The sequence below is a fragment of the Pongo abelii genome, chromosome 22 (assembly GCF_028885655.2).
Source record: "Pongo abelii isolate AG06213 chromosome 22, NHGRI_mPonAbe1-v2.0_pri, whole genome shotgun sequence".
Taxonomy (NCBI): domain Eukaryota; kingdom Metazoa; phylum Chordata; class Mammalia; order Primates; family Hominidae; genus Pongo; species Pongo abelii.
In genome coordinates, this window is record NC_072007.2 from 53,469,383 (window position 1) to 53,495,205 (window position 25,823).

The 25,823-nt window shown below is 58.1% G+C and overlaps 1 protein-coding gene across 15 annotated transcripts; it reads right to left on the reverse strand.

Annotated features, from left to right (window-relative positions):
• Positions 1 to 1,867: 1,867 nt before the first annotated feature.
• CBS (cystathionine beta-synthase) lies at positions 1,868 to 25,528 on the reverse strand. 15 transcript variants are annotated; one of them, XM_054542592.2, is made up of 19 exons: positions 24,397 to 24,485; positions 23,188 to 23,347; positions 21,903 to 21,979; positions 20,608 to 20,824; positions 17,146 to 17,252; positions 14,883 to 15,017; positions 14,259 to 14,338; positions 14,030 to 14,164; positions 13,846 to 13,915; positions 12,548 to 12,639; positions 11,594 to 11,719; positions 10,948 to 11,032; positions 9,066 to 9,171; positions 7,826 to 7,903; positions 7,533 to 7,667; positions 6,844 to 6,952; positions 5,870 to 5,954; positions 5,075 to 5,116; positions 1,868 to 2,662 (listed from the first exon to the last, which is right to left on the reverse strand). In XM_054542592.2, the coding sequence occupies exons 4-19, from the start codon at positions 20,814 to 20,816 to the stop codon at positions 2,559 to 2,561; spliced, it is 1,698 nt and encodes a 565-aa protein (XP_054398567.2). In that variant the 5' UTR covers positions 20,817 to 20,824; positions 21,903 to 21,979; positions 23,188 to 23,347; positions 24,397 to 24,485; the 3' UTR covers positions 1,868 to 2,558. The 15 variants fall into 15 exon arrangements, with proteins under 15 accessions (XP_054398567.2, XP_054398566.2, XP_063576891.1 ...); XM_054542591.2 differs by having other exon boundaries at positions 23,127 to 23,347; XM_063720821.1 differs by lacking the exons at positions 5,075 to 5,116; positions 23,188 to 23,347 and adding exons at positions 22,253 to 22,369; positions 22,961 to 23,187 and having other exon boundaries at positions 24,397 to 24,482.
• Between the last annotated feature and the right edge of the window lie 295 nt (positions 25,529 to 25,823).

Consider the following 25,823-nt stretch of genomic DNA (forward strand, 5'->3'; position numbering starts at 1 on the left):
ATTGGCGGGGGAGCATCGTCTCTTCAACAAAAGACGCTGAGACAGACAGACATCCACAAACTCCCACGTTAAACCATCTATAAAAATTGACTCAAAATCGATCAATGAGCTAAATCTGTACAGCTCTTAGAAGAAGACATAGGGGTACATTTCCATGAACCTTGGATTTGCCAATGGATATGACACCCAAAGCATGAGCAACAGGAAAAAAAATAATTTTGACTCCATCAAAACTAAAAACTGCTGTGCATCAAAGAACATTGCGAAAGTAAACAGACCGGGACCAGTGGCTTATGCCTGTAATCCCAGCACTTTGGGAGTCCGAGGTGGGCAGATCACTTGAGGTCAGGAATTCAAGACCAGCCTGGCCAACATGGTGAAACCCTGCCTCTACTAAAAATATTAAAAATTAGACCAGGCGCAGTGGCTCACACCTGTAATCCCAGCACTTTGGGAGGCCGAGGCAGGTGGATCACAAGGTCAGGAGTTTGAGACCAGCCTGACCAACATCGTGAAACCCCGTCTCTGCTAAAAATACAAAAATTAGCCAGGCATGGTGGTGCATGCCTGTAATCCCAGCTCCTGGGGAGGCTGAGGCAGGAGAACTGCTTGAACCTGAGAGGCGGAGGTTGCAGTGAGCTGAGATCGCACTACTGCATTCCAGCCTGGGTGACAGAGCAAGACTCTGTCTCAAAAAAGTAAAAAATAAGAAATACAAAAAATTAGCTGGGCGTGGTGTTGGGAACTTGTAATCCCAGCTACTTGGGAAGCTGAGGCAGGAGAATAGCTTGAACCCAGGAGGTGAAGGTTGCAGTGAGCCAAGATCACACCATTGCACTCCACCCTGGGCAACAGAGCAAGACTCCATCTCGAAAAAAAAAAAAAAAAGTAAAAAGATAATCTACAGAATGGGAGAAAATACTTGCAAGTCTTATGATAAGGGCTTAGTATCCTGAACATATAAAGAGCTCCTACAACTCAACAAAAAGACAACCCAATTTAAAAACAGGAGATGGACTTCTCCCAAAATATAACCAACAGGCACATGAAAAGATGGTCACTCAACATCACTAATGATTAGAGAAAGGCAAATCAAAACCATAATGAGACACCTCTTCATACACACTAGCATGGCTATAATAATTTAAAACAAGAAAATAACAAGTGTTGATAAGGACCTGGAGAAACTGGAACCCTCGTGCACTGTTGGTGAGAATGGAAATCGGTGCGACCACTATGGAACACAGCTTGATGGTTCCTGAAAAAATAAACATGGAGGCCGGGCACGGTGGCTCACGCCTGTCATCCCAGCACTTTGGGAGGCTGAGGCAGGCGGATCACCTGAGGTCAGGAGTTCAAGACCAGCCTGGCCAACATGGTGAAACCCCGTCTCTACAAAAATACAAAAATTAGCCAGGCACAGTGGCGCACACTTGTAATCCCAGCTACTCAGGAGGCTGAGGCAGGAGAATTGCTTGAACCCAGGAGGGGAGGTTGCAGTGAGCCGAGATTGTGCCATTGTACTCCAGCCTGGCAACAGAGCAAGACTCCATCTCAAAAAAAAAAAAAAAAAAAAAAATTAAACATGGAGTTACCACATTAACCAGCAATGCCACTCCTGGGTACACACCCAAGAAAAGTGAAAAGAGGTGTCCAGACATACTCGACCATGAAGGTGACAGCAGATTACTCACAAGGGCTGAAAAGCAGAAACAACCAGGTGTCCATCACCGATAAATGAGGAACCAAAATGTGGTCTATCCACACAGTGGCTTGTTATTCGGCCACAAAAAGAAACCAAGTACACGTGCTCTGACATGCGTGAAAATACCATGCAAAGTGAAATAAGTTAGACACGAGGCCACAATTGTGTGATTCCATTTATATGAAATGTCCAGAACAGGGAAAACCTATTTTAGACAACAGAGACACAAAGTCGATTAGCAGTTGTCGGGGAAGGAGGAAGACGGGAGGGGAAATGATTGCTTCATAGGGTGATGACAGAATGTTCCGGAATGTGACAGAGGCGATGCCTACACAACTTTCTGGATGTACTAAATACCGCTGATTGTTCACTTTAAAGTGATTGGTTTGCAGGTTATTTGAATTTCATCTCAATTAAAAAACCCAAACACTCAAACTGCTCCCGCCAGCTCAGCCCCGAGCAGACGGCGCTGCCCGTGGAGGATGCTGAGCCACCCAGGCTTCTCCCCGCCCCCTTCCTGGGCTCTTCTCTCTTTTGCCTTTGATCCACTCTGCCCAGTCATTGCCTGTGTTCATCCTACCTGGCCGACTTCTCTCTCAATATTTCCTTGGTGAAACATCCTAAGAGGAAGTTACATTAGAGAAGATCACATATTTCATCTCATAGGCCGTAAACAGGGCCATTTAGGAAGCCGTGGGTTAATGAGGGGAGACGGATGCTCCGCGCCGTCTGCAGGGATAACGGGTGCCAGGCCAGGCAGTTACCAATCACGTGTGTGTTTAGGGCTCAGGAAAGCGAAGGAGAAGTGGGCGAGGGTGGCGGGCCCGCTCCGCACCGCTCAGCGCTCCGGACTTCACTTCCGGTCCCGCTCCTGGGCGGCCACGAAGTTCAGCAAATCAATGGCGGTGACCACCCCGAACACCATCTGCCGCTGACTGGACTTCCCGGTGCTGTGGTCTGAGGGGAGAACGAGGCAGCGGGTTTGCAGGCGCCGTGGGAGGCTGGGCGGGCTGCCGCGGGGCAGGAGGCTCCTGAGGGCCTGGGGCACCATGAGGGCCCAGCGGCCAAGGCTGTGTTCCTTTTTTTTTTTTTTTTCTGAGACAGGGCCTCACTCTGTCCCCCAGGCTGGAGTGCAGTGGTGCAGTCTTGGCTCACTGCAACCTCCACCTCCTGGGTTCAAGTGATTCTCGTGCCTCAGACTCCCGAGTAGCTGGGACTTCAGGTGCACATCACCACACCCAGCTAATTTTTGTATTTTTAGTAGAGATGGGGTTTTGCCACGTTGGCCAGGCTGGCGTCGAACTCCTGACCTCAAGTGATTCGCTTGCCTCGGCTCCCAAAGTGCTGGGATTACAGGCGTGAGCCACTGTGCCTCGCCAAGCCAGTGTTCTTCTGATATGAGCCCCATGAGCCCCAAGGCCAGGCTCCACCCACCACATGAGCCCCACGGGCCCCAGACCAGGCTCCACCCACCGCACGAGCCCCACGGGCCCCAGACCAGGCTCCACCCACCGCACGAGCCCCACGGGCCCCAGGCCAGGCTCCACCCACCGCACGAGCCCCACGGGCCCCAGGCCAGGCTCCACCCACCGCACGAGCCCCACGGGCTCCAGGCCAGGCTCCACCCACCGCACGAGCCCCACGGGCCCCAGGCCAGGCTCCACCCACCGCACGAGCCCCACGGGCTCCAGGCCAGGCTCCACCCACCGCACGAGCCCCACGCCAGGCTCCACCCACCGCACGAGCCCCACGGGCCCCAGGCCAGGCTCCACCCACCGCATGAGCCCCACGGGCTCCAGGCCAGGCTCCACCCACCGCAGGTCAGGACGCACCTTTCCCTGGCCCACCGGCTGAGCTGAGGCGCTCATGACTTCAGAGCCGGTGTGGGCATGAAATTCAAACCCGCTTACAGGGCACAGTGGCTCACTGGCTCACACCTGTGATCCCAGCACTGTGGGAGGACAAGGTGGGAGGATCATTTAAGCCTGGAAGTCTGGGACCAGCCTGGGCAACATATTGAGACCCCGTCTCTACAGAATATTTTAAAAAATAAATTAGTCGAGCATGGTGGCACACGCTTGTGGTTCCACATACTTGGGAGACTGAGGCAGAAGGATGAGTTGAGCACAGGAGGTCGAGGCTGCAGCGAGCTATGATGGCACCACTGCACTCCAGTCGGCAACAGAGCAAGAGCCTGTCTCTAAAAACAGACAAAAACCCCTCGCCACCACGGGCAGCACACAGCTTCCATCTCTGGCCTGATTCGGTCTTCACCCCTACTGCTTTCTCCTGGCAAGCGTAGACTCGGTGTTAATGCTGGCCCAGGCTCCCATGCCACATACCCAGACAGGGCTGTTGTGATGGTTAATTTTAATACAGATTAACGGGGCCGTGGGAGCCCAGGCGTTGGTCACACATCGTTCTGGGCGTGTGTGAGGGGATTCTGGATTAGCACAAGAGTCAAGAGGCAGATAACGTGTGCTACTGTGGAGGGCCTCACCCAAGCAGTTGAAGGCCTGCATAGAACCAAAGGTGGAATTTCCTGCCTTGGGGCTTGAACTGCTGGCTCTCCAATCTCCTGCCTGCCGCCTCACCCTGCAGATCTCAGGGTTTGTCAGCCTCCGTGATCTCATGATCCAGTTCCTTAACACAGATCTCGTTCCCCCTCTCTCCCCACTCCCCACATATCCTCTTGGTCCTGTGTCTCCACGGGACCCTACACCAGCTGTCATGACACACAGAGGGGTGAGCAGGGTGGGGGTGAGGAACATTGAGGCAGAGCCCTCGGAGCCCGTCCCCCCTCCGCCACGGCTGTCACTCCTCTCTTTGTTGGCAGAGGTCCCTTGGGGTGGCCCACTTAGAGCCCCAGGAAAACATAGGGAACCCAGATGAGATCAGCTCCTTGCGTTTCAGGGAAACCGAGGCACAGCAACTGTTGGAGAAGGGAGCCCTGGGAGCCCTGAGTGCTACAGGCTTCTGCGGCCCTGGCAGCCCGGCCCTGAGGCAGTGAACCAGGGCTGGCCAGGGGACTTTCCGACAAGGGCCAGTTGGTGGTATTTTAGGTCTTGGGGGCCGTGCCGTCTCTGTTATGAGCATGCAGCCCCGAAGTGCTCGAAAGCAGCCACAGAAAGTGGTGACAAGCATGGACATGCTCCAGGAAGACTTGATTTGGGGACCCTGACATTGGAATTTGCACCTTTTTTTTTTTTTTTTCTGAGATGTTCAAACACAAGTAAATATGAGATTAAGAGGGGGAACCCTCCTACCCAAGCTCGGGGGTGGGTCCAGGACCCTGAACGGCCTCCATTTGCCGTGGGGAGGCTGTGACTCTGAGCCTGAGAGCCATTCTGAGGGGTGGGTGATACCTACCTGCAGGCCCCCCCACCACGCCTGCCCAGGCCTGGTCCTGCGCTGCAGAGCCAAGGACAGGAGATGGGGTTAGACTCGGGGCCGTCACGGACCAGCCTCAGCCGCGGAGCGCTCACCCACGGCACACAGGCCTGGCAGGTGGGCAGGCTCCGGGCTCCAGGGCCCCTCCCAACTCTTCCCTGTGGGCCCCAGGCCCAGGGCTGCCATCTATGACCCAAAACCTGCGAGCGACTGTCCTGGCCTGTGGGGATGTGGTGGGGACGCCCAGGGATGTGCTCAAGAGTTGCAAAACCTCGTGAGCTCGCTGGGAGCGGGGCTCTGAGGACAGCCCATCAGTGGCTCCTCTGAGACCCACATGGGGCTTCCATTCAGAGCAGCCCTCCGAAGGCCAGGAGGCTGTTGGGGCAAAGGCTGCCTCTCCAGAGCTGTGGGACATGGCCAGGGTCAGGACTTGAAACCCTTCTAGATGTTTCTGGGCTTGTCCCTGAGAATCCCCAAGACTGCTGGCCTCCCCGGAGGCAAGGGGCCTGGACTGCTGAGCCCCTGCATGCTGGACCAAGGGCCTTACCGAGTGTGGCCTGATGAGGGGTCCCTGAAGGAATCACAGGTGCAGCCCACCAGCCCGGGGCGTGTGGGAGGCCCGGGCATAAAGACTGGGTGTCACTGAAGGTCGGCACCACCCACTCCCCTAACACCCCGCAGGGGATGGGGGCCCAGCTGCTGCCCATGGCAGAGGCCAGGCTTGGTGGCCTGACCCCAGTGAGAACCCCATGCACAGAGCAGGGCCCCACTCACACTGGATCTGCTCGTGCACCACCAGGGCGAAGTGGTCCATCTCCAGGATGTGCGAGAGCCTGCCCAGCGTGTCCGTGAGGCGGATCTGCAAGGGAAGTGCGGTCAGTGGCAGGGGGGACACGGCCCCACGAGTTTTCTGTGGAGTGAGAGGAGGCGCAATGGTGGGTCCTGCAAGGCCTACCCGGGAGGCAGTGGCAGCCAAACATGAGAAATGCATGGATTCGGGTGACGTCTCGGGTGTGTGTGTGATATGGGAAAGAAGTCAAATTAGCTCCTAGGTTTGGGCAGAACCCTCAGCCTTTCCAGTGTCAAGAGCCACACCTGCATGTCCCAGGGGATCCGTGTGGAAGGTCACACAAACTTTCCTGGGCCACCCTCAGGGCAGCAGAGGGTGGGTGTCTCAGGACAACCATGGAGTCTGACCAGCCCGGCAAGGAGCCACCGTGGGCTTCTCCTGGAATGTTCTAGCTCTTGTTGGATAACCAAGTGCGTGCACAGGCAAATGAGGCTGGGCATGAGAAGGACCCCGGCAGACGCCGCATGGTGCCGGGGATGGCCTCTGAGCGCGAATGACCTCAAGTCCCCAAAACACGGCTGGTGTGGATGAGCCCGCACTGATGAAAGCCTCCTCTCCGGCTGCTGCACTTGTAAAGTGGGTGCTTCTCAGCTTCATAGTTTGAGGGGTGCAGCCAGCTTCGGCCTAAGTGGTGTTGAGGGTCGAGGAACCAGCACCCCCACACGGGAAGCGCCATGTCCTGCCTTCGAGGCCGGGGGGACTCGGACACCCTCTGGGGTCCCAAAGTGCCTGCGTACCTGTTTGAACTGCGTGTAGGTGTAGGTGACTGCGCACCTGTTTGAACTGCCTGTGGGTGACTGCGCACCTGTTTGAGCTGCCTGTAGGTGACTGAGCACCTGTTTGAGCTGCCTGTAGGTGACTGCGCACCTGTTTGAGCTGCCTGTAGGTGACTGGGTACCTGTTTGAACTGCTTGTAGATGACTTTACCAACTTGGTCTGACGGCTGCACCTTCCCGGCAAGCAGGGACGACAGCATGTTCCCAAGCGTCACCATTCCCAGGATTACCCTGTGGGACGGGGGCAGGCAGGGGTCAGCGCTCATACCTCACCCCTCCCAGGACGGTGGGGCACACCCTCAGCTGCCCCGGGGAGGAGCACTCTCTGGCCACACATGGAAGTCCTCTGCCGCGAGCCTACACACGGCAGGAACCAGGCTGGGCCCTGACGGGGAGAAAGAAACCAAGAGTCCTTGGACCCGTTCAGCCAGGGTCGAGGGTGACCAGCCGTCAGGTTTCCGCAACGTGGGGCTCTCAGTGGTCATTGGGCATGTGTGCCAAGGCTTTCTGCTGTCAGACATGTCCTCGGGGCATCTCTCTCCTGACCCCCAGGTGGGCCCAGGACAGCCTGAACACAAAGGGTGGGTGGGCTGAGGTCTGAGGGACTGGAATGAGCATGGCACCCTTGCCCCAGGCTTCTCAGGGACCAGCAAGGGGCCTCCAACGCCCTGAACGTCTGCATGGGGCAGCCCAGGCAGGCCTATGAGCCCAGCTGTGGGGTCTGCATGGCTGCCCTGTCCAGTGACACTGATGGGGTGCAGCTGGACAGGCAGAGCCCAGGACTGAGCTCTGGGCAGGGGCTGAGACTGACCCCGCCTCGTCCACCACGGGCGCCTGGTCGAAGCCCTTCTCCCGGAGGATCTCGATGGTGTGCTCACAGGTGACGGTCGGGAGCACGGTCAGTGGGGCTGACAGGCTCAGCTCCTGAACTCGGAGGTGCCACCACCTGAGGGAAGAGGGCAGGTCGGGGGGATCAGGATAAGGACAAACGCTCTCACACACCCGCCAGCAGCACCTCAGCAGGAGGCCACGGGGACCGCTCTCCTGCCTGTCACACTGGGCAGGGCCAGCACAGGCAGCGGGTCTCTGGCCGAGCGGTCTTACCAGGGCTTCTTCTCCGTGAGGTCCTCCTCCTTCAGAAAGCCCTTCTGCAGCATCCACCTGTCGCTCAGGAACTTGGTCCTGCGGGATGGGGGAGTCACCGAGGCCCCGCAGGGCCCCACCAGGCCTCCGCCCCTGCTGAGGGGCACGCACTGCCTGCCCAGCCCCTCTCCTGGACCTCACTGGTGCAGCAGAGACCCCCAAGTGCTGGCTGGAGGCCCCAGGGGGAAGCCTGGGGGCTGGACTTCCACCCCCCATGGCCAACAAGCGTGTGTGAGCATGCACACAGCCATCACTCAGGCACTCAGATAAACATGTCCTCTCATGCTCGCTCTTTGCCCCTCGCACACTCACATACACGCACAGGTACACATGGCAGGCTGGCCAAGTATGTGGGGAGATGGTGTTCTTGCACTGACGGGGGTGGGCAGGAGCCCTGCACAGGACAACTTGACCTTGGGCACCAGATGTGAATCACCCCACACTGGGGAACCCAACTGGGGGCACCCACCAGCCAGGCCTGGCCCTCCAAGGGCAGCTGAGCTCTCGGGAGCTGTGTAGCCCCTGCAGCTTGCAGGCCATGGAGGAAACCCTGCAGGTGCAGGGGGCAGGGTGTGGGGGTCTCTAGACACCCGCCCTGGTACCGCCTCCGGAGACCAGGTGCAGAGCAGCGCCAGTCTCAGCCTGGCTGCCCAGTGACCAGCGAGGTCTGTGGCATTACTAACCGAGGGGCCTCTGGGCAAAACAGTCATAGCAAGTCCTAGGGGGCCACCTGGGCAGCAGGGCTCTTGCCACCCGGGCAGCACTCGGTTCCAATCTGGAGTTTGGCGGAAGCAGCAGAGGAAGTCAGGGTGGATAGGAGGTGGCACAGGGCCCAGCCCAAGAGGACGTCAGTCCATGTGGCCAGGGCTACCCCTTGGAGCTCATGGACCCCAGAGCAGTGAGGGGGGCAGACACCAGAGAGGGAGGGACAGGAGGAACAGAGAGGGAGACACCGTCTTTCATGCCCCTCCCGTCAGGGCTGTCACTGCCAGTGTGCATTGATTTTCACAGCATTAAGAGGCTGGGAAGCCCCACAGCGTGAGGGCACGCGGGCAGGAGAATGGAGGCGGTGCTCGCAGGGCCCGGCTGGCCTCCTCCCCTCCCAGCTCTGGCTGCCGGCTCTCAGATGAGGCGTGCGAGGCATCCAGAAGGGTGGCAGGACGGAGAGGAGCAGGGACCTGGGAGGGAAGCCGTGTCTTACATGTAGTTCCGCACTGAGTCAGGCAGAATGACCACGCAGCGCTGGCCCTCCTGCAGCTCCTGCGCGGCCTTCACAGCCACCGCCACCGTGCTGCCGGCACTGCCACCTGCAGAGAGGGCCACGAGTCGGACGCGCCAGGGTGAGCGTGCGTGGATGCACGCGTGTGCATGAATTGTGCACGTGCACGCATGGGAGCACGTCAGACATGCTCTGAAGGATCCGTCAAGAGGGGTTGCCTCGGGGAGAGGGGCTGGGAGGACCCCACTTCTCCGTGAGCATCAGCTTCTTCCTTGTGCACCATGGAGTTTTCGTGTCCACTCAGGGCTTCATAATGAGCTGGGGTGGGCACTGGTGCCAGGGAAATGCCTGCGGTGGGGCTGCGGCCCCTGGCAAATCTCCCGGCCCTGAGCCGAGAGCCAGCGATGCTACGAGGACGGAGCCCCCAGCACCACGCCTGCAGGCTGCCTGACTGCACACTGGGCTCTGCTTTATAAACAAGAGACTAAGGCTCACAGTGACACCAGCTGTTCCTAGGAGCCCTGAAGTCAGAGTCAGAGGCGTCTTCTCTGGGCTTAGTTTGAGGGTGCACACAGCAGTCGGGAAGGTCTAAGTCTGCACCAGGACCCGCACAGGAAGAGAGGCACCCTCCCCTGTAACGGGGCCCATGGACCTGCTTTCCAGACCCAAAGGCAGGGGCTTGTTTCTCCACCAACACGGGGAACAGGGAGACTGAGATAGGAAGGGCCCAACGATTATGGGCACCAAGTCACCTTTCATGACAGATTCATCTGGAAAATGCTTTTCTTTGCTTTTTTTTTTTTTTTTTTGAGATTGAGTTTTCGCTTTTATCACCCAGGCTGGAGTGCAATGGCATGATCTCGGCTCACTGCAACCTCCACCTCCCAGGTTCAAGCAATTCTCCTGTCTCAGCTTCCCGAGTAGCTGGGATTACAGGCATGCAACACCACACCCGGCTACTTTTTTTTTTTTGTATTTTTAGTAGAGACGGGGTTTCGCCATGTTGGCCAGGCTGGTCTTGAACTTCTGACCTCAGGTGATCCACCCGCCTCGACCTCCCAAAGTGCTGGGATTACAGGCGTGAGCCACCGCGCCTGGCCAGAAATGGTTTTTCAATCAAGACTTTCTTCCAATCTCTAGTTTGGGGCTCAGCTATCGGGGGACTTGGCCATGCTGAGGGCTGGTTTCCTTCCACTTTCCCTGTCACCACCCCCAAAGTGACATGACACACGGAATGCACATGTTTTGAAACCTCATATGTCCCTGCCTGGGTTTTAGAAGCTGGTGTGTGCTCTCCGAGTCCCCAGAGGTCTCGATCAACTGTGGTCCCTGCAGGGCCTGTGTGGCTGGCTAGTCAGTGGCATTGCCAGCGGCCACCTGGTCTGTCCACTCCCAAGCAGGTGAGCAGAGGGGCACGGGGTGGGGGGAGGGTGAGTGGGGTTGATCCTGGACAGCCTCAGGCTCCAGTTCCCCTCCCCAGCTGCTCCAGGGTGCTCGCAGCACCCAGTCCTGGCCATGGGCCCCGTCAATGCAGAGCCACCGCCCCAGGGGCCCTGGTGGACTTGCTTAGAAACAATAAGTGCCATGAGAGCTTCAGCCTTGTTCGAGAAACACATTCTGGAAGGCAGCTCAAAGCCCCGCCCCATGGCCTCCTGCTCTCACCCGAGCAGGTGACCACACTGGGCAGGTGAGGACCCAGGCAGGCAGACAACACCTGAGGCTCGTGGCCGCCGCAGTGACACTCCTCAGAACTGCTGTCTTACACGTGCAGGTCTGTGGCTGACAGAGGGTGCGCCTCCAGCCATCCCCGGTGCCCCCAGCCATCTCTGCCTTCCCCGTACCCCCGTGCTCACCACCCACTCACCACACAGCAGCCCCTCTTGCGCGATCAGCATGCGGGCAAAGGTGAACGCCTCCTCGTCGTTGCTCTTGAACCACTTGTCCACCACCTGAGCAGGACCCCACCACAGCCCGTCAGCATGGGAGCCACTCCCACGTGACCAAGGGGGTGAACAGCCTCGTGGTGGACCCCATGTCTAGGCGGCAGGACCCCAGAGGTCACGCCCCAGCCTCTCCCCCGGGATCGGCACGTCTGCAGACTTTCCAGTTCCAACACGTTTTGCAGACAGCAAAACTGCCTGCAACTGAGCATCCGTGTGACCCACATCTGCCCTTCGGTCTCTGCTCTCCCTCAGGCCAAAGTCACCTTTTTGGCTCTTAACAGAGTTTTCTGGGGCCTTAATTTTCCCACGTTTTCCCTGCTCCCTGCTCCCTGCCTGTGCCACCCGGGCTACCTCCCTTGGTGAGGTCAGGCCACATGTGCGGACATCGTCCCCCAGTCTACTTTGTCTCGATCTTCGAGACCAGCTTCTCACCACGCGTGCGGGGATTGCCCTTCTGTTCCCTTCAGTGGAGAAGCCGGCTGGGGCCCAGGGTCAGCCAGGCTCCCCAGTGTGAGGGTGAGTTACAGGCTGCACCGGCACTGGGGCCGGGCTCTGGACTCGACTTACCGTCCTGTCCAGCACCGTGGGGATGAAGTCGTAGCCGATCCCTTCCACCTCATAGGTTGTCTGCTCTGTCTGGTTCAGCTCCTCTGGCTCCGCGAGGATGGACCCTTCGGGATCCACCCCAATGATCTGCAGAGCGCGCAGCTTCAGGGCTCAAGGCCAGCAAAAGCCCTGCCTGGACATGCCTCGCTATTCTATGATTGGAGTGGCCAATACCGCCGTTAACAAGTGCCTGCTAACGATCTGCCCGTGGGTGGTGGCCTGTTCCCAGCCTCAGAGGCAGGATGAGAAACCCAAGAACCCAGGCTCCAACTATTAAAGTGATAATGACCTCATCTGGACTAAATGTACAGTGCAGGGCGCTCAGAAGTGAAGGCAGGTGCCTGGGAGGAACTGACCTCCCCGGGGTGCTTCTCGGAGCGGGGCCCCCAGGACAGCCCAGACAGACCACCCTGCAGCAGAGCAGCAGAGCCTTTGGGGACAAAGGGCATTGCTGGGCAGTGACGACTTTTTCAAGGGCAAGCAACAGGGAGAGAACGCTCTTGTCTCATCAGCAGGACCTTTCTAGGCGCCCCCCCTCCTCAGACCTGCTCTTAACCCCGAGTCCAGGAACCCTCCCCCAACTCCCGCAAACCCCAGTTGAGGGGCAGACTCAGGACCAGAGGACTTAGAGCTCCTGGCTGATCCTCAGAGGCCCCCAGATGGAACTCCGACCCCCCACTCAGCGCAGGAAGCCTCTCCAAGACACTGGCTGGTGAGCGAGCACCCCGCCCCAGCTCCTTTGGGTCACGAGCTGCTGGTCCCTTATCTGTCAAGCACTGTCTTCCCAAACACCTCCCAGGCAGCGCGGAAATACTGCGGGAGACAGCATGCTGAGCAGATTGTGAGGAATGAGATTCAGCTCAGAAGCCAGGGCCACTCTGCATTGCCCCTCCCTGGCCCGGCCACACCACTCACCCTGCATCCAGGACACTTCTCCTTCAGCTTCCTGGCAATGCCCGTGATGGTGCCGCCTGTGCCTACTGAAGCCACCAGCATGTCCAGCTTCCCTGGTGGATGGATAACATTCTTGGGTCCCCGCCTGGCCAGCCCACCACTCATAGTAATAATCATTGAAAACACACTTAGCCCAAACCACGGCGGGTGACCAAAAAGTTCAAAAGAAAAACTTCTTCTCCAGTTGGAGCAGCCCTCGTTGCTGCCCTTGGTCCGTGAAAGCCTCAGAAACAGGCAGCCTGGAGCACCCCAGCCCAGTCTTTGCTCAATGACACTCGGCCCCTAAAACCGCCATTTGGCTGGATGCAGAGACAGGACCCTGTCCGGGGGGTGCAGGCGCTGAGGGCGGGCAGAGGGAGGCTGTGAATTAACCACCTCCGTGGGCTGTTGGATGTTTGCGTGGTGTGAGTGAGTTAACTGAATTTACACAGGAAATGGAATCAGTCTTTTAGGCTTCAGCGCAAACTCGCTGGGCGCTTACACTGCTGGCCGCCAGCGCGGGCATCTGGCGGATAAGTCACAGCAGGGAAAGACTCAGCCAGGCGGAGCAGCTTGGGCACCCATGCTGAGACAGGACTGTTTTTGCCAAATAAGAGAGTTCTCACACATAAAGCCCAAACAAGCAAATGCCTGGACCTTACAGCCCGGCTCCTGGGCACGGACTGAGGGTGTACTCCAGCCCATGCCAACACCGGATTCCCAATAGGAAGCCAGGGTGCCAACCTCCTGGCAACTTGTCTCTAAAGGGATCTCTTGGGAAAACCTCAGTACCAACCCCCACAGGCCTTCGCACCGAGTCCCTGGAAAAGGGCCCAAGGAGCCGGCCTCATGCTTGTAACAGAGAGTGAGCTCATCGCAGATGTCACCAGCCCTGTTCTGCAGATGAATCTGATGCCGAGTCAGGGCATGATCCCAAATGAAGTCCAAGCTGTGAGCCCAGCACCAGCCTGGGCCCTGAACAGACTCGCTCTCTGCATTCTCTGCAGGAGGAGCCCCTGCAGACACGCAGAGATTGCTGGGTAAACAAATATAGCCCTGCCCTGTGTTTGCTGTGACAGGTAAGCCACAGGCAGAGGCCAAGAGGGCACAAGGGAGGGAGGAAACTGTTCTAGAGAAATGCTCTAGAAAGCATTTCACAGAGGGAACATTTGAGCTGGGTTCTGAAGGGTGAATAGGAGTTCACCAAGGAGAGGGCAAGAGATTTGTACACTCCCAGGCAGCCAGGGATAAATGCAATCAAGATGGACAGAGGGACGCACCCTCACACTGCTGCAGGATCTCATCAGCGGTGGTGTCATAGTGAGCCAGGGGGTTGCTGGCGTTGCGGTACTGCATAGAAAGAGAACAGAACCCGTGAGCTGGCCCCCGACACCTCAGTCACCCCCACATCCCTGACCGAGACCCTCCTAGGGAACGCCTGTCTCCAGGCCCCAGGCGCCTCACCTGGTCTAGGATGTGAGAATTGGGGATTTCGTTCTTCAGCCGCCAGGCCACCCCCACGTGTGACTCCGGGGAGTCGAACCTGGCATTGGTGGGCGTCCTCACAATCTCAGCCCCCAGTGCCCTCAGCACGTCCACCTGCAGGAGGGAAAGCGGTGGCCTGCACCTTCCGCCTGGCCCAGGCACCCTCATCCCCTGCCCTATGACCCCGCCCCTGGCCACAGCCACCCACCTTCTCGGAGCTCATCTTCTCTGGCATCACGATGATGCAGCGATAGCCCCTCACAGCCGCAGCCAGGGCCAGCCCAATCCCTGAGGGAACACAGAGGGTGAGAGGGACCCAGTGACCCCAAGCCCTGCCCGCCCCTGCCTGGGACACAGGGGCACACCCCGATGCCGGTTCCCCTAGGGCCCAGGGAAGAGGGTTCTGTGGGATTCCAAAACTGCCCAACATAGCTGCTTCTGCCTTCAAGTGCAGAGGGAGAAAGACTGCCAGAGGCGGAAATAAAAGGTACACGTCAAGGAGGGGGAGGCAGTGGTGCAGGACAGGAGATCTGGTTCCTCTGGGCCCGGCCGGGTACACAGGCACAGGAACAGCAGACTCCGGGTGCTCGTCTTGTGTGCCAGGCACTGCCAGGTGCCATTGCCCCGACAGCATCGGCACTGGCCCCGAATGCTGGTCAAACGAAGCTAGGTTGGGACACAGGCCGGCAGCGGGTGCAAGATGCCAGGGAGCAGGCGGCCAGGCGGGCCAGCACATGCAGCTGCAGCTCAGCCATCCCCCCTGGGTCCTGGCAGGCTCGGCATGGGTAGGGGACAGCCAGCCCCGGCCACCCCGGCTGGGCCCGACACCCACCGGTGTTCCCGGATGTCGGCTCGATAATCGTGTCCCCGGGCTTCAGCGTCCCGTCGCGCTCAGCATCCTCAATCATCCGCAGGCTGATGCGGTCCTTCACGCTCCCGCCCGCGTTGAAGAACTCACACTTGGCCACTGAGAGGCAGAGATGAATCACAGAGGGGACCCCCTGACCACCCCCCATTGATTCCTGCTCACCCCCCCATTACCTGATACACCCCAGGATGGGGGACGGGCTTGGGGGTCTGTGGGTTCTGAAAAATTGCCACCTCTCCACTCACCTCCCCTACACCTGCACCTGGGCACTAGCCTATCAGAGCTTCTCCCGCTGCAGCCCATCCTACCGGTCCTGCAGGGCGCAGAGCAACTCTGTGGGAACCCGAGAGGCATAAGCAGCCCTCACTGGGGGGCGCTGCAGAAAACCCCGTCCCCCCACCCACGAGCTGGGATTGTGGCGGGCAGGCGCCTGGATTTGGGTCCCCTACACCCCTATGCCCAGCCATACCCGGCGGCCCCTGCCAAAGCAGCTTGATGTCCTGAAGCCACGGCGCTGGCTTCCCCATCGGATGGGGGCTCGCATACTCTCCCTACAGCCTCCCATCGTCCCCCTTCCCCTGTGGGGCGTCACCTGCCCGGGGAAGGGCTCCCTGCGTGGTCCCCGCACAAGACCAAGGCCTTCACTTGTGCGTCCTTCCTTACTGCAGGTCCGCTCTCCCTCTCCAGCTCTTAAAAATATTTAGTTTTTATGAGAGAGAGACTGGGCTGCATGAAATGTGATTTGAGGGACCGGGGACCAGCCTGCAGCACCTCAAAATTTCTGAAAGCCACCACCAGACAGGTGTTGCCCCTAGAACTAGGACGAGGCACTGTGTGTGGTGGGGAGGACTCCCCGGGTCTGGCCCTCCACAGGCCTGCGTTCCGGGACCCCTCTGGGTCCCATACTGTGAAGCCCTCAGTGAGATCATTCTCACTAGCGCCTGGGGGCCAGCTCCGAAGCAGAAATCAGAGCTGGTGGCCTCGGGCTAGCCACGTGACCAACCTGACCCTCGGTGTGTCTGTCTGTAAAACGGGCATTCCAAAACCTACTTCAAGGGCAACTGCCAAGTTTAGACATCATCCCATACGGAGCACAGTGAGCCAGCCACACTTGCTGCGTACGAGTTAAGGGTCCCTATTGTCTGACAAATGAGCACAGAGCCGGCCCTGCTGCCTTGGGGGTCTCTGTGAAGGGGGCTGCTCTGATGCAGCTCCGAGATTTCCTTCCCTAGACGGGGGCAGAGGAGGGCCAGGCTCCCATGAGGCCCCTGCTGTGAATCGGCGATCGGTTCCCAATGCACCGACCCCTGACTTCCTTCCCCCAGCGCCTGCCCCAGCTCTCACATGTGCCCCGGCCGTGACATTATAGCACCTCGGGATGAAAAAGTCCCAAGCCATGTTACTGGTTCCCTCTCCTTCCCACTCGAACTGCACCCCTCCATCTGGCCCTGTCGCGGGGTTCTCCGCGGCACCCTTCCTGCCGCCCTCCGAATTCACATGGCCTTGGTCATCTGAAATACGAAATTCCGTCCCCGCCTTGTCCCCAACGCCTCTGCGCCCACAGCTTTCTCCGTGACGATGCTGAGGTCTACCAGGGCCCTGCGCTCTTGGTGAAGAGCGACCCTTAGGAATTCCCTCCACCCTCTTGAGCCTGGAAACTGCGTCCTGCAAAGAAATGCCCTTCCCCGGAGGCCTCAGACCACACCTCAGGTGACCCCCTGTACACCCAGGACAAGGCCAGCCACAGACCCTCCAGATTCCCGTTTTCTGTCTCATAAATGATGAGCTGAACTGTCTGTCCCCACGAAGCTGGCAAGACAGAGGTAACTGCTCCCTGGACAGCGGGTGGCTCATAGCACGTGCTAGGACCCGTCCACTGCTCCTTAGGAGGCATGACGCTAACCCTCCCCACCTGCTGGCTTCTGCCTTTGACCCTCACCCAGACCTTCACACCCTCGCTGCTGCCACTCCGGCCTCAGTTCAAAGGTCACCTGTTCATTCCCTGATCCATCTGCTGGGGAGCCACTTCGGTCACCCTCTGACACAATGCCCTGTTGTGTGTTTTTCCCAAACTTAAGCTGATATGTTCTTGGCCACTCATTAACCAGCGTGTTTTCTGATCCCAGGGCCTTGCCTAAGGGACCCATCCCAGGACCTCCCAGGCCCACAGAGCTCACGGAGCCCAGTGTAGATGGAGGAAGCCCCTCTCCAAAGCCAGGGCACTCACGGAGCTCACACTTCAGGCCGAACTTCTTCCCAATCTTGTTGATTCTGACCATAGGGGTGTCCCCGATTTTCTTCAGAATATCTGGCAAGATTTTTGGAGATTTTGCCCTGAAACAGAGGAGTCCACAATTATTCAGGAAAAAACAAAACAAAACAAAATAGTACCAACCCTGGTAGACGTTGTCTTACACAAATCAACACTTGAAGAATTGGCAAAAAAAAAAAGAACTGGCTTTATCTGGGTGGTGGTTACACAAATCTGTACACAGATACACCTAACACACACCCCACACACACGCCTGAAACACACATACACACACATGCTTAGACATACAAATCTATAAAAAGCAAATCATGCCTGTGGTTTATTTGCACCAATGCCAGCTTCCCAGGTTTGAAAATGAACATACAGTCGTGGCACATGTTGTTAGTGGGAAGCTGGGAGAAGGGTAAAAAGGATCTATTATTTTTGCTACTTATTGTGAGTAGTAAATTATTTCCAAATAAAGAAGTTAAAATAAGCAAATACTGACTCCAAAACAAAGGTTTAGGTCCACCTTTTCAGAAAGGCTTTACTGGAGAATGACATTTCCTTTCATCTCTCAGCATGTGACCATAGGAAGCAAAAAAGTGAAGTGCTGACCTCAGGGCAGAGACTCCTTAGACCAGGGACAATGGCTGCAAAGTGCAGGCGGGATGTCTAGCCCTGCACAGAAAATGTCAGGCATGTGGCAGACACAGAGCCCTGGCAGAGGCGCTGTCGGCCAGGCTCGTGATGCTCTGCCCTGCAGCATCTGGCTGTGCAAACTCTCAAACCCTGGTCCAGGTGGTTTCCTAAATGGCCTTCATGCCCCTGCCATCCTCCCCCAGGGAGATGCCAATGATGCCCCCTATCTATCTGCAGCAAGCTCACCACGTGCTCATCTGGGAACACGCATGGCTTACAGCGGTCTCCAGACCCGCAACCCCTCCCTGGCCCTTGCAGCTCCGATGACACCCCGTGGCTAACCCTGAGCCCCCTCTTCAGCACAGGCACCTGCTAAACAGCCAGGGTCCTTGGGTCCTGCCCGCCAGGAGGCGACACTTAGACCTGGGGTGAACCCAGCTCCCAGAGGTCCTGTGCCATGGAGGGAGTGCCACATTTGCAGGGAGAGCTGCCCTGAAGGCCAAAACAGGCGCCAACAAGAGCAGCTGGAGTCCAACTGCGCCCTTCCCAGGGAGCAGAAGGCAGTCCTGCCAGGTACCCAAACTGTACAGGGGCCAGGAAGGCTCCCTCGGAAGCAGTTCTCAGCGGAAGGGAACCAGGCTTGGCAGGTGTAGAGAGCCAGGGCCAGGTGGAAAGCCAAGCCCCCGGGTGACAGCGCCGGGGATTAGTTCATAAACTCAGTTCGGGCATCCGGCCAGCCAGGCGGGAAGAGGCCCGCCTCCCTGCAACAGGTGTGCTGACTCAGCACTGGGCCTCGGTGGCTGTGAAGATACCTGAGAAGTTTGCAGAGGTGGTCAGGGCCAGGCCCAGAGCACTTAGCAAGATAAAGGATCTGATTTGCAGGGATAGCCCTGGAGCCCCTTATCTCAAGGACTCCCACTTCCACAGCCCAAGAGGCTCCTGGGAGGACGCGCCACACTGTCCTAGAATGAACCTCCAACTCCTGACCCACCTCTGCAGCACCTCCCCGCAACGCCACTATTCTCAGGGGCCCTCTGACTGGAGACAAGCAGCATTGGCTCTGCATCTCAGGATGGGGGTGTCTTCGGAGGATGAATGAGGCCAGTATGTGAGGTGCAGGTGCAACGCCATTTACAACCTGGAGGGCATCGTCTCCACCTCATGCCCTAGAGTTAGGAGCTCACGGAGCCCTCAGGAATCCGGCCTGTCTTCCCTGCCCACTCCACCCCCCAGCAGCCACTCCCGACGTCACCGGGCCTCTCACCCACTGCTCTCTCAGGTTTGTCTTGGCAGCAAGAGCCCATCCTCCTGGCTGCCCAGCCATCTGCTTGGCCTCCTGAGCTCCCAGCACTGAGTATGTTCAACACTCAGACCTTCTGGGTTTGTCCACTGTCACTTCTTTCTATTGCTGCACTGAGAGTACACCCAGCCACCCCCACCCATTCTGAACTGTAAATCAACAACCATAAATGCTGGTAGTGGTGTACACAAAATAGGAATCATAATCCCAGCACTTTGGGAGGCTGAGGTGAGTGGATCACCTGAGGTCAGGAGTTCAAGACCAGCCTGGACAACATGGTGAAACCCCATCTCTACTAAAAATACAAAAATCCGCTGGGCGTGCTGACACATGCCTGTAATCCCAGCTACTAGGGAGGTTGAGGTAGGAGAATCACTTCCTAGGAGGCAGAAGTTGCAATGAGCTGAGATCACGCCACTGTACTCCAGCCTGGGCGACAGCGAGACTCTGTCTCAAAAAAAAAGAAGGAATCAAACATCTAAGAAGCACAGTCTTTGATCTATTTGTTCTCCTCCAAGGAGGTTACACTAAGGAAATAAAGATAATCCTAAGGCTTAGTGAGCTTGATTTCAGTTTCATGCTGGGGTAGGGATTTTTGTTGATTTGTCTTTTCCACTGATAGATCTTCTGCACCTTGAGCAGGGCATGAAATGCACAAGGCGCTAAGGAAAGACTCATTGGCTAAATGAATGTGTAGAATCTTCTATTGCAGTTATGTAAAATGAGGTAACTGCAAACATCTACCCCGTAGAGGGCTTACAAAATGATGGCTTCTTCACCGAACAGTCTGTGCCACCAGAAAAACAGCCCTCGTGGAAAAATATGTAATGCCTACGGGAAATCTTCATGACCTAGAGTTAAAGGAAAAGTGCAGGCTGGGCCGGATGGTGGCTCACACCTGTAATCCCAACACTTGTGGGAGGCCAAGGCGGGCAGATCACTTGAACCTAGGAGTTCAAGACCAGCCTGGGTGAAACCCCGTCTCCTAAAAATACAAAAATTAGCTGGGTGTGATGGTGGGCACCCATAGTCCCAGCTACTTGGGAGGCTGAGGTGGGAGGATCCCTTAATCGGGGGAGATTGAGGCTGCAGTAAGCCATGATTGCACCACTGCACTCCAGCTTGTGTCTCAAACAAATAAAATAAATAAAAGAGTGCAGGCAGGATCCTGGTCACTCACCTCCAGTGAATGCACATGTGCAGCCACAGACCGGGCAAGGCATGTGACCTGGGCACATTTATTTATTTATTCCGGAACTACTTGCTGAGCATCCACTGTCTTGCCAGGCACTGGCCTAGGCGCTGGGCTGCAGCATAAGGAGGCCTTGGCCTCTCAGAGCCTCACCTACACAGCGTGCCCCCACCCCCAGCTCCTCAATCCAGAGTGACTACAGGGGGTTACACCTCATGTCCTCCTGGCTGTGTGGTGTCCAGGTAACAAACTCCTGCCCTCCAGGTTATGGATCAGCCCTCTTGTGATCAAAAGCAGGACTTACGGGGCAGTGTGGTGATGCGGGGACTCGGAGGCAGGCCGGCCCAGCTGCCAGGTGCACCTGCTCGGAGCATCGGGCCGGATCCACAGGGGCTCCTTGGCTTCCTTATCCTCTGGGGGCCCCTTCTCCAGGCTCCCCTTCGCTGAGTGTGGCCCTGAGCGGTGGGGGCAGCCTGCGGGCCCCACTTCCGCCTGGGGGGTCTCAGAAGGCATGCTGGGACCTGGCAAAGCAAGGAGAGAGGCGTCGGTTCAGGCTCGGATGCTGTGGGGTTCCAGCGAACCCTGCTGACCTGGCCCCCTCTGGGAGGGGTGCTCTGCTCCCTTAGAGAAGCCGAGGAAGAACTGCACAAAAACACAGGCACCAGCCCTGTGGGCAGCCACTTGGCCATTTCTCTCTTATAGGCATATGCCAAAAAAAATGGAAGCAGACAGTTGCTTGGGCCGAGTGCGGTGGCTCACGCCTCTCATCCCAGCACTTCGGGAGGCTGAGGCAGGAGGACCACTTGAGTCCAGGAGGTCAAGACCAGCCTGGGCTCCAGTCCCGTCTCTATTTAAAAAATAAAACAACAACAACAACAACAAAACAGATGCTTGCACACCCGTGCTCACTGCTGCACTATTCACAAGTCAAAAGGTGGAGGCAGCCCACGTATCCGCAGACGGATGGACGCACACAGTAGGCTCATACACACGCTAGAATATTACTCAGCCATAAGGGAAACGAATTCTGGCACACGCTACAACACGGATGAACCTCACGACGTTATGCCAAGTGAAATAAGCCAGACACAAAAGGACAAATACTGTGTGATTCCACTTCCACGGCGAGGCACCTGGGACTCTCGAATGCCCCTCTATGTCTGGCAAATTCATAGAGATAGAAAGTAGAACAGAGGCTACCAGGGGCTGAGGTGAGTGGGGAAGGGAGGGTGATTGTTTAATGGGTGCAGAGGTTGTGTTGGGGATGATGAAAATGTTCTGGGTGGAGATAGTGACGGTGGTTGCATCACACTTAATAATGGTTACAGTGATAAGTGTTATGTATATTTTACCCAGGATTAAAAAAACACACAAGCACCTTGAAATAGATGAGACAAAAAAAAAAAAAAAAAAAGGAAGAAAGAAAAAAGAAAGCCAGGCGAGGTCCCATCTGCTGCCCTTCCTCTGTGGGGACAAGGAACCCATGACCACCTCCCACCTCGCCTTCTTCAGAGGGCCCAGGACTGGACTCAGCCCCGCTTCACCCTCCTTTGATTCTCCACATTCAACAGGAAGACTAAGTCCACAGCCGTCACTCACCAGACAGATGGTGCTGACAGTTCAGCACTGTTCAAACTCTGTAAGGAGACAGCGACAACGGAATCTGTCATGGGATCCTGGAATAGAAAAGGGGAGTGAGGAGAAAACTCTGCAAATCTGACTCAAGCACGGACTTTGGTTGATGTCAACAATGGTTATGTGATCGTAGAATTGGCTCATTAATTGTAACAAATAGGTCCCGCGCGGTGGCTCACGCCTGTAGTCCCAGCACTTTGGGAGGCCGAGGCAGGCGGATCATGAGGTCAAGAGATCGAGACCATCCTGGCCAACATGGTGAAACCCCGTTTCTACTAAAACTACAAAAATTAGCCAAGCATGGTGGCGCGCACCTGTAGTCCCAACTACTCGGGAAGCTGAGGCAGGAGAATCGCTTGAACCCGGGAGGCGGAGGTCAGTGAGCCGAGATCGCCACTGCACTCCAGCCTGGCAACAGAGCGAGACCCCGTCTCAAAAAATAAAAATAAAATAAAATAAATAAAGTAACAAATATACGACATCAGTTTAAGATCTTAATAACAGGGGAAACTGGGGGAACTCTATTTTCTCAATTTTTCTGTAAATCTAAAACTGCTCTTTTTTAAATTTTCGAGACAGAGTCTCACTCTTGTTGCCCAGGCTGGAGAGCAGTGGTGTGATCTCAGCTCACTGTAACCTCCACCTCCCGGGTTCAAGCAGTTCTCCTGTCTCAGCCTCCTGAGTAGCTGGGATTACAGACGCCGGCCACCACACCCGGCTAATTTTTGTATTTTTAGTAGAAACGAAGTTTCACCATGTTGGCCAGGCTGGTCTCGAACTCCTGACCTCAGGTGATTCGCCTGCCTGGCCTCTCAAAGTACTGGGATTATAGGAGTGAGCCACCCCGCCAGGCCTAAAACTGCTATTTTTTAAAAAGCCTATTAAAGAAAAAGTTGCGGAAGCCGGCTGCCTTTGGAAGCCCTAGGAGTATGCTGCTCAGGTGGTCTCTGCGCACAGGCCCTACGCAGGCCTCAGCTTGGCCTCCTGGACTTCCCAGCCTCCCCTCCACATTTGCAATTCACCAGGCCGGTGGCCAAAGCGGCTTCAAACGACCCTGGAGGGTGGTGCTTTCAAGGTCTTGGGACCACGGACTCGTCTGAAAATCCGAAGGCGTTGGATCTTCTCTTCCCCAGAAAAATGCACCCGCTTTCAGAGGTTCGTGTCCCACGCTTTTCTTTCTATCCCAACCTTGTAAGAAGCCGCCGCCGTGAGCGGAGCAGCACCTTCCTCCGCGGGTCGCGGGAGTCACCTGCGGGAAGGGACTCTCCGTCTGGCACAGGCCCTGTCTGGCCTGGGGCGCGCACGCTCCGCCGCCGAATCTTCCAGAAAGCCGTGGACCCGAGGCCCCGGCAGACGCAGGCGGCCCAGCGCCTTGCTTTTAGCCCCTCGCCTCGCCCTGGAGCCCTCTCCTGCAAGGTAAGGGACCGCCGGGAACGCAGATCGCAAGCCGTCGGGGCTCTGTAGAACTCAGAGGCGCTCGGCGGAAAGCTCGCCAGGCGACCCAGACCCGAACCCGCGGGCTCCCCAAGAGGACAGCGCCGGGCGGCCGGATGCACGTGCGTCCCGGGAAGGCGGGTTCAGCTGGCATCGCCCGGCCGGCTCCGTTCGGTCCTTAAACCACAAGACCCCCTTGGGGTCACGACGTTCCCGGGGCACCCCTGCATGCGCGCGCCAGCACTCCCGGAGGGGCCTGGGGAGGGCCACGCGCACGGAGAACGGGAAACTCCTCTAGGTTTCCCGGTGGGAGATCCAGACCCTACTGAGACCCGGAAACCGCCGGCCACTCCGCCTCCGGAAGCGACACTTTGGGACAAAGCTGGGGACAAGTAAGCCCAGAAGATCCTCGGGAAGCCGAGAGTTTCGCGCTCCGCTCTCCCACCACCCCCTCCGCCTCCCGCTTGCATCCTCCAGCTCAGCTGCCGTCTCGCCTGGGGCTCAGGGAAGTGAGGTCCCAGGAAAGCCTCCATCCCCCGAACGCAACCTGGGCAGAGCCCCGCGTCCCTCCCCCAGCGGGCACCCACCCCGCGTGCCGCCCGCGCAACGACAGCGTTTACCGCCACCCCACACGGTCCGCCGAAAAGGGCGATTTGCAAACAGCCATTTCCCATCCACAATGCAGCGAAAACTCAATGCTGGGCACCGAAACGTGCATCTCCCCTGGATTCCCACCCCATGTCCCCGCTCCACGCTCCGGGACTCGCCGCCAGTGGGGTCCACTCCGCCGGCACGGGGGCTGGGGTGGGAGCCCGGGGCCACGTGCACGGTCAGCCCCCATCTTCTGGGCGGTCAAGACCGCAGGCGTGGGCGCCGGTGGGGCGGGGGTCTTGGGAGACCCTGTCTCGTCGCCTTTCAGTGCAGATGATGCAACTCTGGGCGGAGACGCGGAGAGGGAAACCGGGACCCAACTGAGATCCTCTGTCCAGAGAGGGGAGCGAGTCTCGGTGGGGCCGGATCTCACCTGGACTGATACATGGAAAAGAGGGGCGAGCGGCTGCCCCGACTGCGGCGAGGCGGAGACGGCGACCCTGGGGTGGCGGCCTCGCGGGGACCCACGGCGAGGGGAGCAGGCGGGCGGTGATTGGCGGAGAGGCGGGGGCGGAGGCCGGCGCCCGCCAATGTCTCGTGGCAGAGCACCCGCCCCGCCCAGCCCCTCCTCCCCCCCACCCAGCCCGGGCCCCTTCCCCCCACCCCTTCCCCTCCCCCCCACCCCTTCCCCACCCCGCCGCAGCCTGGGACCCGCGGGCCTGCCGGACCCCCGCCCTCCCCGGGACCCTGGCATGCCCCCACCCCAGTCCGCCCGCCCCATTTCCACGCCCTGTTGATTCAACCGCAGACCCGGGTCGCCGCCCCCTCTCCCGCCTTCCTCTTCGCCTGCCCCCGCCCGCCCCGGGTTCCACCCACCCCCACCCGCGGACCCCGGTGGTGTCCTCTACCTGGTGTTCCGATGCTGTTTTACTTGGTTAACTTCTTGCCCTTCGGGAATTTAAGGAACCTTTACTGATGAGCTTGAAACGTGCGTCCTGGTGGGTGGGGGGCGCTGCGTGTCCTCGAGGACCGACCCCGAGGGCGTGTGTCGCGGGCCCGGGACGGGGGCGCCGCGTCGGGGCGGGACTCGATGGCCGCGCTCTGTGGCCGCCGGACGCCGTGCGCAGCGCCCCGCGTGACCGCGCCCAGAGCCGGGTCCGAACCCCGAGCCGAGGCGCAGAACAGTCGCCTTGCGCGGCTCCGGTGCGGCCCACGGCCAGGGGCTGCCGGGCGCTCGCGGGGACGGGGCCGACGCCGCGCAGGGTGGTAGCAGGGGCGCCCCGCGGGGCTCCTTCGCCAGGTCCCGGAGGCCGCGGGCGGGGCCGTTTCCCAAACATCGTGCTCTGGACTTTCAGAGGCTGAACCTGATCCCCCCGCCCTATGGCTAAATGGGGGATCCCAGGCCCCCGAGTCTCCCCCGGGACCTGCAGCGAAGGACACGGACGGTGCCCATCAGCTCTGGGCAGAGGAACGTGCTGCGCCTCCGCAGCGTCCCCGGCTCAGGTCAGAGCGACGCTCCGCAGCCTCCTCCGGCCCGCGCGGCTCCGCCGTGGTCTCTGCCACGTGGGGCTCACAGTGGGGGAGGGAGTGAGAAGTGAATTAGAATTAAATGTCCACTGGCAGGAACTGACACGAAGAACAATAAAGCCGGCGACGTGGGGAGGGGACAGGGATGGAGTTACATCATGAAGGCTCTGGAAGGTGGCATTGGAGGCCGAGATCGTGCCACTGTCCTCCAGCCTGTGCGACTGAGCGAGACTGTCTCAAAAAAAAAAAAAAAATTCTGTCCAGCCTTTATAAGAAGAGAGACATGGACACAGACACGCGGAGAGAAAAAGGCCATGTGGAGATGGCGGGAGA

Coding starts and splice junctions, on each gene's coding strand:
- CBS (XM_063720819.1), bottom strand. CDS start 20,816: ATGCCTTCTGAGACCCCCCAGGCGGAAGTGGGGCCCGCAGGCTGCCCC. Junction 7,904..9,065: donor GACTCAGTGCGGAACTACAT/GTAAGACACGGC, acceptor CCCATCCCGCAG/GACCAAGTTCCTGAGCGACA. Junction 7,668..7,825: donor CTCACGGAGAAGAAGCCCTG/GTAAGACCGCTC, acceptor CTCTTCCCTCAG/GTGGTGGCACCTCCGAGTTC.